Below are 11,676 nucleotides of genomic sequence, written 5' to 3'. Positions count from 1 at the left end.
GTGAAAAGAATGACGAACACTCGGGTAAGTTCCTCCCCTGTATCGCCGGCCTACAACCGCGGACAAGAGATTAAAAAGTCGCCACCTCGGAAGAAAAATCCTCATCCTCGGGATGGCGACGCGGCAACAGCAGCAGATTTGAGCAATCCAGCCATCGAAGCCCGAACCTTGGAACGCAGCCAGTCAGACACTGACAAGGGTCCATTGTCCCATGTTCGCGGCTTTCGGAAAATGGCGGGTATAACAGATGTTCATGGCTGATTGCCGGGGTTCGGCGGAGTTGTATCCACCAGTACTGGATGAGTAAAGTACAGTTGGATTGGCTTGACTTTCCCTGTTCGTGACTTCCAAGTTCTCTTCTTGATCGCCTTGAAAGACAGTAAGTAGAAAGAGAGGTAGAACAGGATCAAACACGTCTTTGCGACTATCTACGTCAGGGCGACGACGTTTGTTGACCCCTCTCTCGTGCATTAGTCGGTAGCCCTAGGCACGCCCTAGGTCGTTAGTGAGGGTAACAATGAGCAGTACCTGACTAATCCAGATTCAACAATGGTCGTGGGGACTTTTGAGTTTGAGGTCCTGTTCCGCGACTGGTTGCGCGAATGATAAGAGAGCATTGGGGATAGAGTTAGGCGTCGATTCGTGGGAACCGGTTGGCGTCGGTTGACTCGGTTCGGCGTGGCCTTCGTGTGGACGGCTGTGAGATCCACAGCATCACTGCCAGTGAGTGAGTCAGTAGTATGAAGCTGGCGGTCTTCAACTTATCGTTTTCAGACACCCAGCGCCGACGTCCCCACTTACTTGAGATTCCTTGAGATTCAAGCCCAAGTGCTCATCTCTACGTAGGGTACTTGATAGATAAAGGAAAGAAAACCGAGACAGAAAAGAGTAGACAACAACAACAAACCCCATAATCCGTGCAGTGAAACAAGTTCAACCCAATCACAAACCCAGCAATCAATCAACCACACACCAAAACACCCCCCCCAAAACAAAGCCAACAAGAAAACCCACAAAATCTAGAACATTCATCCATTCACCCGGAGTAAAATCGGATTAAGAACACCTCACTCAAAGGGGAAGAACCCAATTATCTAAGCCCCTCTGCTCCAGACTAAAGTGGACCCCCGTCCCTAGCAATGATAAACAATGAGGCGTGAATGGGTCGATAGATCCCCAGCCCCACCATTCTCTTTTCAGACCAAAATCCCAATTTCTGAATCAATTTCTTCTTTCTCTTTCGGTCCTTGACGGGACTTGGCTTTGGAGAGGTGGGGAGGGCAGGAGAAAGGGTAGAGGGTCCAGGCGCGAGTCTTCTCTCTTTGCCCCTCCTTTCTTGCCTGTCGCTGTGTTCGGTCGTTAGTTTGTTTGTCTGGTGTCGTCATTGCCCTTCCTGCCTTCTCCTCTGCCCGGTGTAAGTGAATGAGTGAGTGTAAATGAGTGTGTCCCAACTTGGAACCCACTCTCTTTGCCCAAGACATAGACAGTCATAGTCATCCATCGAGAAGGGTCTAAACCTCCCGAATAGCCTACTGTGTGACGAGTACCTGCATAGCGCTCCGTACCTGCATCAAATCGGGCAATACATCATTGGCATGGCACCATGGCGTGTGACTTGTCCGATCCTGCGTTTTTACTTCTCTGTGATTTTTTGACTTTGTTGTTGGTCGTGCCGTGATCAATGTGCTGTACGCCCCTGTTGTTTGAATGCGTAGGTCGAGAATTGTTGCCTGATGGTACAGTACGTGTCAGGTTGCGGATGGACGGTTCCAGCCACAAAGTACTGTACACAAGGGCCAAAGCCACAAATGATCACAAAGGGAGGAGTGTAATGTTTATGTGGATGGTTTGTGGCTTGCGTTGCAGAGTTTCATGGGTTAGTTGTCTTGGGTTCTTTTCTTTCTTTCGATTTCTTTCTGTGAGGTTACATAATTCATCCCCCTGGTTTCGGCGAGGTCAAAAGGAATGAGATAGTATGTCTGGAAGTTGCATCAGTACGAGGAACGCAGAGAATTTGCAGTGTGAGGTCGGAGTGTAGAGATTCGAAGGAGTTAAATGCCTAGAATGATGAGTAGGAAATCTATGTAATGAAATCGAAGAGTAGAATATCTAAAGGTGAGAAAAATCCAAAATCAAAATCAAGAATCATTCTTTTCGATCTATAGATCTATAAGTCTATCCGTCATTCATGTGATGTCAAATCACTACATACATCGTAGAAGACATGAGCGTAGCACAGCAATGCCAATTCCTTTTCTTTTTCTCTCGCAGAAAAAACTGGCCCCCCAAAAGGATGGGAGAAAGTGGGAATCAAAAAAAGAGAGCAAAAGAAGAGTGAAAGAGTCACACTCAACCAGAAAGTTCAGCAAGATCAAACAAATCGAACTAGCCGACTCAACTCAACTCACTGCATCTGGAAGAGAGGAAAGAGAAGTGGGAATCTTTGTAAAAAAGAAGCCAAGAAGCAAAAAGAAAGAGAGAGGAAGAAGCCAGTCAAAGCGAATCCTCCACCGTTGAAACTCCACATCCTAGAAAGAAGAAAAGCCAAGTGGCTAGGATGTCACCAGAAACCCCAAAACCCCAATTGAACACCGGATTCACACCTGCTGTCATTCCTTACGCGGAACCCAGGGTAAGGGTGAAGGTGGTGTCAATGGGACAACCGTGAGTAGCGTGGTTGTCGTCGGGCTGCTGGTAGGCCTCGGAGCAGTTGATGTCGCCCGGAGCGCAAGTCACGGTGGGGCAGTTCTCCGCAGACTGCGAAGGGATGACGCTGAATCCGTACTTGACGAACTCGGACTCGGCGCTCAGGTTGATGGACGACATATCCCAAAAGATGGTGTCGCCCGCCTTGGTGTATTCAAACTGGAGCACGTCGGCCTGGGTTTGGCTGGTGGAGAGCTTGACGGAAATGCCGCCACCGTTATCGTTGGTTTCCCACCCAGTGGTGTAGGAACCACCGCCCGCAGAAAGGGTCGACATGTCACTGACTCTATCAGAAACAGACCACGCGTAGACGGTAGCACCCATGCTGTTGACAATCGTGACTCCACCACCAGTGGAGCGGCGAGAAGGAAGGGCCGAAGCGAGGCCAGCCAGGAGGGAGGCAGCGAAGACAGACTTGAAAAGCATCTTGACTGTTAAGAGAGAAAGAGAGAGAGAGAGAAAGCAGAGGCTGCTGATGGGATGTTGATGATGTCTTGTCGACGACGGAGAGATGGATGTTCCTTGAAAAGGAATGTAGAAGAAGTCAAGCCCTATAAAGAGAGAAGGACTGAAGCAGTGGAAAGAAGGACGCAGTAAGCTGATCTACAGACAGACCACAAGTGAATGACAGGGCAGACAAAGCCAACCCAAAGAGAACGTCGATAAAAGATCGATAGTAGCGTGGTTGGGAAAGAGACGATCATAGTCGTGCGCATGGGCTATACTTATACCTTTGGGGAAGGGCTCATCGAACCAGCGGCAAATCACCCACCCATTCTGTCATTGCCGGCGAGTGCCTGGCGGTTACGGTGTACCAAACCATTCAAAGGCCCGCCATGAGGCAGGGGTAAAACTCTGTTTTACCGAATAATAGGACGAAAAAAAGAGAGAAGAAAAAAGAGGCAAAGAGAACGAAGAAAAAAAAAGAACCAGAAAAGGGAGTGACGTGGATTGGGTCAGTCCCCAAAAGTGGAGAGGGAGAGAGTGTAAAAGTTCCTGAACGCCACGAGATGCAGTGGGGCTTGAAGAAAGTCAAGCAGTCAAGACAGAATGGAGAGACAGACCCATAACTAGCCATTCAGGATGAAAAGCTGACAGGTGCTGCAGCCTGTACGAAGTCAAGCCCATTGCGGTGTACATGAATACAGTAGATACATGTATCTGTTGTAGTTACCTGGCTATCGGTAGGACAATCAATCAAATCTCGAGCAATGAGATCAATCCAAATACGAAGTGTGACTCGTCGATTACAGCAGTACCGATGTGATCATTGAATGTCAGTCAATCTTCCTGAATACCCAGGAACTTCCATGTACAGTTACAATGATTGAAGCCCAAAAATAGGCGTCATTCACACCCTCATTCTCTGCGGTTTCCGTTTCCCACCCTTTCGATGAGGGATAGACTTGTAAAGGGTGCGTAGCCAGCCTCATTCTGGTGGTAATACCCTTTTCCGGGACTTGGGGCGGTGGCAATAGCGGGTCTTTCCCGCCAGGCACCGCGTGGCAGTACTAACTAGTCTACCGCCGCACCACAGCCGATGAAAAGGACTTCCGGTCTGGTTCCGACCAAATTCAGTGAATTCGGGTTCTTGGCCTTTGCCTCAAAAAGTTGAAAGAACAGCCCAAGAACAATTGTACCATGGCTCCTCTTCCTTTTGCCTTCCCTTCCCTTCCCTTCCTTCCTTCCTTTCCGCTCGTCTGGCAGTGAACAATTGGAGTGCCTGAACCCCATCTATGTCGCTTGTCGTGCATTCTCCCCTCCCATTGTCGATGGAAAGTGAAAGTGGAGCCCGTGAGCTGCAAGTGCAAGACTTTTCATCCGGACATCACATCTCTTCTTTCTTCAATGGCTCACCGTCCACTAAATTCTAGTCTCCGTGCCTTAATTCGCACTTAAACCCGCCCTACCTAGTAGTACCGAACCCGGGCCGGGTTCTAGGCTTCCGCTCTTTCTCCCTGTCGTCTGCCTTGCCTGACAGGGTTGCGAATCCAGCAGCTCACTGACTACCGGGGAAAACCAGCCCATGAGAACGGAGATCCGTCCCTACCCTACACTACATCATTCGTCGCTGACGCTTAACCTGCCTGTTCCTGAGGGATTTTCCAACGGAAAAAAAGTCAAAAAGAGAAGAAGAACCTTCTCGTTGGGTTCTCTCTTTGGATGTGAGTGGTTCAAACGCTTAACCGTGGTATACTGGAATGATCACTGCTGCATGTGTAAATGAGAATTCGCCATCGCTTCCCTCTCTCCCCCCTCCCCCCTTCCTCGTTTACCCCTCCCAAACAACTTTCCCCTCATCCTTGTCGGACATGGACCAATTTCAATCTCTTTGCCCCCCTCCGTCGGGTCGTAGATACTACCCCTCGGGTGCTTTACCAATAAGGCGTTCGTAAGCCTGCCAGACTGGTCAAACCACCCTCTCCCACGGCATCGTCGCGTTTGCGTTGCCCCGCCAGCTCCAAGTTGATTTGTCGATGGATGTGTACCAGCCAGTCTACGTAGCTCTGTGCCTCGTTGTTGCGGTCTTCCACCAACATCCGAGCGAACTCGTATTCAGCACCGTCGAGTCCTTGGCGGGCCAACTGGATGGTCACCGCCTTCGAGCCCCGAATGGTTGAAAAGTACTGGAGCAGGTTGCGCACTTGGGCATTCAGGTGCGTTTCCAGCACGGGAATCGTCGACGTTTGGGGACTCAACCCTTGCAGCGAGTTCTGGCCCTCACCGAACAGATCTTCCAGGAGGTTGGGTGACACCTGCGAATGCAGCCACAGCAGACACTGCTGGCCATTGTCCACCAGGTACGCCCCGCCCTCCTCGATTTTCGAGAAGCTGGCCCGCAGTGAGGGGGGCACTTGGAGTTGACCCTGTTCGTTGGGGAACCCATCCGTCGGCTGCATGTTGTGGATGGGGACGATGCGGGGGTACAGGTACAAAGACATCTCCGTGCAGCCGATGGATCGGAGCATCCGCATGTCATGAATCCGCCGATCAGACGCCTCTTGGCCCCCTGCTTGAAAGTTAGTGTTTGTCTCTTCATTTTCGGCACGGCAAACGCGGCCTTACCTTTAACGGCGCGTGACTTGAGGAGACTTAGCATGTACATCGAGAACTCCTTCAAGTTTTCCGGCAGCACCAGCTGACCCGGAGGATGCGAGCCGGAGAAGATCTTGCGGTATCCGCTGAAAATGTCGACTGTCTTCTCCGTAATGCTGGCCCGGATATCCTTGAGGGGTTTGTCCACCGTTTTCGAGGCCGCTGGAAACCATCATCAGTACTGATCGTCACTCACAAGTTAAGAAAGAGAGAGCGAGAGTAATCTTACCCTCTTTAGCCATCATGCTCACTACCGCGTCCTGGTCTATAAATTTCATGGTGTCTAGCCCACCCTCATTGACTGCCGCTACAGTGTTGATACACCGCACCCGACGCTGACCATTAGCTGAGGTGTATAGAAGAGCAGCCTGGAAATGAGCATCCAGCTTCGGATTAAGCTTGCCGTCGTAGCTGAATGTGACGCCAATCGCCTTGTCGGCGTCGATTGCACCGATCTCGAGGTCGGCACCAAACGTGTGTTGCACAAAATTGCCATGATATCCAGACACCTGAAGGCCATTGGAGCACCGGACCTTCATCAGAGCCTGGTATCCTGTCTCGCGCGTGACCGTATGGGTCAATTCCTGAGACAGCTTGCGGATGTCGCGGGGCGCATGGAAGTTGGGGTAGAAGAATGTTTCTCCACCTGTCACCTCGGGAACATGACCTTTTGAAACAGTTAGCCGTCGATCGTGGGGCACTTGGTTATTAGAACTTACCGATCGTCGCAACATCCATATACGTGCCACTCGGCGCTGCAATGAACATGTCGACGCCAATACCCGCCTCAGCCAAATGGCCTGCGGTTTCTCTCCATCCCGTATGTTCCGTCGTATACAGCTTTCTCTCACCGTCGGTTCCATGAACCTTGGGGTCATCACGGAGTGACAGGGCGCCAGGGCCCCATGTAGGGAGGCTGGCAATTGTGCCGATTATCTTACCGCCAGTAGGTCGCAATGCAGAGAGTGCGGCATTCAAGGCAGGAAGCAACGCTGGCTGTGGGTTCTTCACTCGGGAGAAAATGGTGGGTATCCGCTGCAACAGAGAGGTGATGACATTCCTGCATCTCGTATTAGCGACGAATAATTGAATTACAAGAACCGAGCGGGGCGTACTTGGACTCGTATGGGTCAACAAACAAACCCTCGCTGAGAGGGACGAAGGGCTCTTCCAGATCCGTCATCACCATCATCTGGGCTTGATCGAGTTGTGCCTGAGCGACTGTGAGCATGAAGTTCGACCCGCATTGTGGGAATCGAGGACATACACTCAGATTGTAAAAATGAACTTCCTTGTCGTAGGTGACAATGCCAACCTTTGCGCCTTCAGGGATTCTTCGCCCCGAAGACTCGTCTTCAGGGTTTTCCGAAGGCTCTTCGCTGTACAAAGCTTCCATTATTCCCTTGCAAACGCCCTTCAAGAAGCCCCGGTTGACTGATTCCATGCTGACGTCAATCAAAAAGAGCCACTGGAGACCGACGGGTTCCTTGTTCCAGTAATCCTTGGGGACCAGGAACTCGACAGTCCCCATCATCAACTCCGGACGCTGCATGCGATCAACACGAGACCCGGAGGGATCGATAGGCGCGAAATAGTCCGCTGTTACGTCGTTGGGGAATGTGCACATGTTACAGACAAACTTATTGCCTCCAGACCTGAACGACATGAACGGGTTGATATATGTTCTGCACCGACGGCATCGCGGCGGTCCGGCATCGCCAAAATCTAACACGGGGATCGGTTGCTCGCCGGGGTCGAGACGGGCTAGTGGTTGCAGGATCATGCCCAGGGGCAGTGCGGTGGAAGAGAGGAAATCAGATGTTGAAGGAATGTTGTTCAATGTGAGACGAGCATACTTCGGGGAGGAATTGCCCTGGTCGTGCGCCACGAAAGGAACTGCTGCCGGAGGAGGAAGGTGCCGTTCCATCGTCGGGTACACGTGGTTGAAGTAATATTGAGCCGGAAGGTCGCGAGATCGAGGGATGCTTGGGATCTGCTCTGGGTCAATCTTGCCCTGCGTGGGCACAGCGCCGACACCAGCATCCCCCAATGCCGGGTTCACCGGCGCAGGGATACTGGCTGCCGGGGAAATAGGACGTTGGGTTTGGTTCAACCCCGTGTTCAAGAATTGCGATGTCGGGGGAATTCCAGCCTGGGGCACTGCGCCGAGCGGTTGCGAAACCGAAGCCGAAGCTCCTGCGATCTCATGATGTGCGTGACGGTGCTTCTTCTTCGATGTCCGAGCCCCTCCATCACTCCCCATTATGCCCAACCCACTCATCTGCGATGCTAGTCCAGCCATCGCTGGGTCTGGAGAGACCCCTCTAGCAGCCATCGGATCTGCTTGGTAAGGGAATTGAGCGTGAGCCGGTTGCAGGGGCTGCTGTGTCGGCGGCGGAGCTCCGTATCCGGACCATTGTTGTTGTTGAGGGGCTCCGTACATAGCACCAGGTTGAGGAGGGGAAGGACCAGGAGGAACACCGGCAGCAGAATAGCCTTGTGGTGGAAGCTGATGAGCCGTACGGTTGGGATCTGTCGAGGTGTCACCAGGCACCGAGCCTTGGCCGAGAGAGTTATACATGCTCGGGTCGGCCATGGTGCTTCATAACGCGGGGGAAGACGAATACTCGGGGCGGGGTGTGGATGAGGAGGGATCGATCATCAACGGGGGAAATCTGATCGTCAGGGGCGGAGCACCACCTACTGCTCCACGGATATCAACAGAGGTCACAATGATATCAAAGGCGAGGAGCGAAAAAGGGACAAGGAGATCTTGAAGCCGCACCGCATCGCAATTGACCACCTAATACAAACAACCTCCCCCGGCCCATCATTGTTCCGGCCCTGTCCGCCTTACTCTTTTTGGCCAGGGGCTCGATCTATATCCCCACTCATATCAAAGTATACAATCCGTGAAACGAGCAGAATCCCTTTTCTCTATTCATATTTTGCAATAATATTGCTTTTACAGACTGCTATACATTGTTTGCGATAGCTGTTTGGCATGATGGCTTCTCTCCCTTGCTGCTCTTATCAAGTCTCTCCCCGATAAGCTGCGTGATGCATGCAATGGAAGGACAAACAACCGCCACCCATCCAGCCACTTGATACCCTTGGCCGCAACATCTTGCTCTGACTCAGGACTTCCATCAGCTCCGCCTATCTTTACACCTCTAAAACTCCAGCCCAGTGTTCATTCATTCTCGAACTGACTTCATGCTCGCTGAATCTGGTCGCTACCGACTCCAGAACAAGCGGGGTTCCTTCACCGTCTTTTAGCGCCCAGTCTGAATTCCAGTGAGTAACTACTCAATCAAAGTGAATTCATCAAGAATCTCACAGTTTCTGTCACTAGCAGGACAATCGATGGCCAGAGCTCTCTGATACGAGTTGTCATTTCCTGCTTCACAACTATATGAAGAGCCAAGCAGAAGGATATAGAGCAGTAGCGTGATACCATGACCGGTATCCAGGATAACGACGAGCTCTTGTTGGCTCGAATTGGTTATCAACAGGTACCCTTACACCAACTGTCCTGGCTTTGGACCTTAGCATCTAAGGACCCTAGGAATTACGACGCGAGTTCTCGAAATGGTCCACCATCTCCTACGCTATCTCCATCCTAGGAATCCTCGGCTCTGTGCCAGCGACCTTTGGTGCACCCCTGGCCGCAGGGGGACCGGCCACAGCTGTATGGTGCTGGCTTGTGGGATCTTGCATGGCTCTATGCATCGGCAGCTCTGTAGCGGAGCTTGTGTCGGCGTACCCCACAGCTGGAGGCATGTACTTCGTCACCAAGCACGTGGTGCCGGAAGAATACGTGCCCATCTTCTCCTGGGTCCAAGGTTGGTGTAACCTCCTGGGACAAACAGCGGGAGTTGCTAGTGTGGTCTATACCGTTAGTCAGATGCTGCTCGCTTGCGCCAGCATGAACTCGGCATTGATCGATGGCAAATACTCCTACTCGCCGTAAGTAGCCTTTTGTCGTCACTGCCAAATCATGAGCTGACACGCCCTAGATCTGCTTCCGATACCGTGCTCCTGTCTGTTATCCTCCTTTGTATACTAGGGATTGTCTGCTCGATGACCACCAAAGCATTGCACCGTATCATCGCCTGGTTTGCTCCGATCAATAGTACGTCTACACAATGCTTTTTCTCAACCAATTCTAACAAGATAGTCACCGCAACCGTCTGTATCTGCCTCGCGTTATTATGGTTCACGCCCAACAAACAACCCGCCAGCTGGGTATTCACCCATTTCACCGACGGATCCGGCTGGGGGTCCAAAGTCTTCTCTTTCCTGTTAGGCTTCATCTCCGTTGCATGGACGATGACCGACTACGACGGGACGACGCAGTAAGTCCACCATGATCCTCTGCAGATACCATACTTACCTTCATCCTCCACCCAGCATGTCCGAAGAGACCCACGATGCAGCTACTCTCGGGCCGATCGCCATCCAAACGGCCGTGCTCGTCTCCGGCGCGCTCGGCTGGCTGCTGACGATCTGCCTCTGCTTCTGCCTCACCGACTACGAGGGCATCCTCAACACACCCACCGGCCTGCCCGCAGCACAAATCTTCTTGAACGCCGGCGGGCCCATCGGCGGCTCGATCATGTGGGGCTTCGCTATCCTCGTGCAGCTGTTCACCGGTTGCTCAGCCATGCTGGCGGATACCCGAATGGCGTATGCATTCGCCCGCGACGAAGCCCTCCCCTTCTCATCGTACGTACATACCCTACATTCCCCCTTCGAATCTCATCCTTAAGCCCACACAACACTCAGCCCAAACTAACCCCAACCACCCGAACAAAAGCTTCCTCTCCCGCATCAACACCACCACCCAAACCCCGCTCAACGCCGTCTGGTTCGTCGTCCTCTTCAGCATAAGCCTAACCTGTATCGCAATCGGCTCCACGCAAACCGCAACCGCAATATTCAGCATCACCGCGCCAGCCCTCGACCTATCGTACGTATCGGTGATCCTAGCGCACCAACTCTACCGCCACCGGCTGGAATTCGTCCAAGGGCCCTTCACGCTGGGGAGATGGGGCGCGTACGTGAACTGGGTGTCCATACTGTGGGTGACGTTCATCAGCGCGGTGCTGTTCTTCCCGCCGAAAGTGCCGGTCACGATTGAGAATATGTATGCCTGCCCCCAAACACACCCACCAACGCACACAACAAGAAAGAATATCCAAGAACTAACAGAGGTATCGGAACCAGGAACTACGGGATCTTCGTGGGGATGTTCATCGCGGCTTTCGCATTGGTTTGGTGGTGGGGTGCAGCTAGGGGGTGAGCTTTCCTGCGTAACTAGCCCACGAGCAGCGATGGTAACTAACATCCGCATGACTACGTAGACGATACAAAGGACCTCGAATCAACGAGCACTTTAAGCCTGTTCCCTCTACCGACGCGAGCTTATTTGGAGGTGAATACGGGACGTTCGACGCTGAGGCGGCGGAGTGAACCGTCTTCTTCGTGCCAACCCTCCATTTCATACAGAGAGAGAAAGAAAGAGAGAGAGAGAGAGAGAGAGAGAGAGAGAGAGAAAGCGGCCCTGGAGCGACAAGCCCCCGAATTTCAACCTTAATGGTGGAAAACAACAGGGGAGAATCCCCGGTCCAGATGAATTCGGGGATGAACAAAAGGCAGAAGAACAATAAGTGGTTGTAACTGAGAAAACATCGATGCAATATCAACACCTGCGTACATCAATAAGGATAATCAAAATTGCGCAAATGGTTATATCCCGGGCTATCGCGTATTCACGTTCTCTAGGTTTGAATAGCTACCTACTATACACATCTAAAAACCTCTACCCGCCATTGAAGCTAGATTCTAAGAATCACTAAACCGCACTAAGAA

The 11,676-nt window shown here is 52.0% G+C and overlaps 3 protein-coding genes across 3 annotated transcripts; 1 reads left to right on the top strand and 2 right to left on the bottom strand.

Annotated features, from left to right (window-relative positions):
* Positions 1–2,566: 2,566 nt before the first annotated feature.
* Positions 2,567–3,330, bottom strand: BO97DRAFT_115363 (putative extracellular thaumatin domain protein). Its single transcript, XM_025689935.1, has one exon. It carries the CDS (start codon positions 3,130–3,132, stop codon positions 2,617–2,619), a length of 516 nt encoding a protein of 171 aa, XP_025550030.1. The 5' UTR covers positions 3,133–3,330; the 3' UTR covers positions 2,567–2,616.
* Positions 3,331–4,984: 1,654 nt separating this feature from the next.
* Positions 4,985–8,551, bottom strand: BO97DRAFT_478991 (Sec23/Sec24 family protein). The gene is made up of 6 exons (XM_025700661.1): positions 7,070–8,551; positions 6,918–7,015; positions 6,522–6,862; positions 6,032–6,469; positions 5,773–5,964; positions 4,985–5,716 (listed from the first exon to the last, which is right to left on the bottom strand). The coding sequence occupies exons 1-6, from the start codon at positions 8,396–8,398 to the stop codon at positions 5,082–5,084; spliced, it is 3,033 nt and encodes a 1,010-aa protein (XP_025550029.1). The 5' UTR covers positions 8,399–8,551; the 3' UTR covers positions 4,985–5,081.
* A 344-nt stretch (positions 8,552–8,895) lies between these two features.
* BO97DRAFT_471442 (amino acid permease) lies at positions 8,896–11,277 on the top strand (the record flags this gene model as incomplete). The annotated part of the gene is made up of 9 exons (XM_025700044.1): positions 8,896–9,099; positions 9,158–9,317; positions 9,371–9,771; positions 9,822–9,937; positions 9,983–10,160; positions 10,216–10,530; positions 10,622–10,951; positions 11,032–11,103; positions 11,169–11,277. The coding sequence occupies exons 2-9, from the start codon at positions 9,261–9,263 to the stop codon at positions 11,275–11,277; spliced, it is 1,578 nt and encodes a 525-aa protein (XP_025550028.1). The 5' UTR covers positions 8,896–9,099; positions 9,158–9,260.
* Between the last annotated feature and the right edge of the window lie 399 nt (positions 11,278–11,676).

This window comes from Aspergillus homomorphus (assembly GCF_003184865.1).
Source record: "Aspergillus homomorphus CBS 101889 unplaced genomic scaffold BO97scaffold_26, whole genome shotgun sequence".
Classification (NCBI taxonomy): Eukaryota; Fungi; Ascomycota; class Eurotiomycetes; order Eurotiales; family Aspergillaceae; genus Aspergillus; species Aspergillus homomorphus.
Note: the sequence above shows the minus strand (reverse complement) of the source record. Positions and strands in the feature narration are given on the sequence as shown.

Coding starts and splice junctions, on each gene's coding strand:
- BO97DRAFT_115363 (XM_025689935.1), bottom strand. CDS start 3,132: ATGCTTTTCAAGTCTGTCTTCGCTGCCTCCCTCCTGGCTGGCCTCGCT.
- BO97DRAFT_478991 (XM_025700661.1), bottom strand. CDS start 8,398: ATGGCCGACCCGAGCATGTATAACTCTCTCGGCCAAGGCTCGGTGCCT. Junction 6,863..6,917: donor GTTGACCCATACGAGTCCAA/GTACGCCCCGCT, acceptor TACGAGATGCAG/GAATGTCATCACCTCTCTGT. Junction 5,717..5,772: donor CAAGTCACGCGCCGTTAAAG/GTAAGGCCGCGT, acceptor ACTTTCAAGCAG/GGGGCCAAGAGGCGTCTGAT.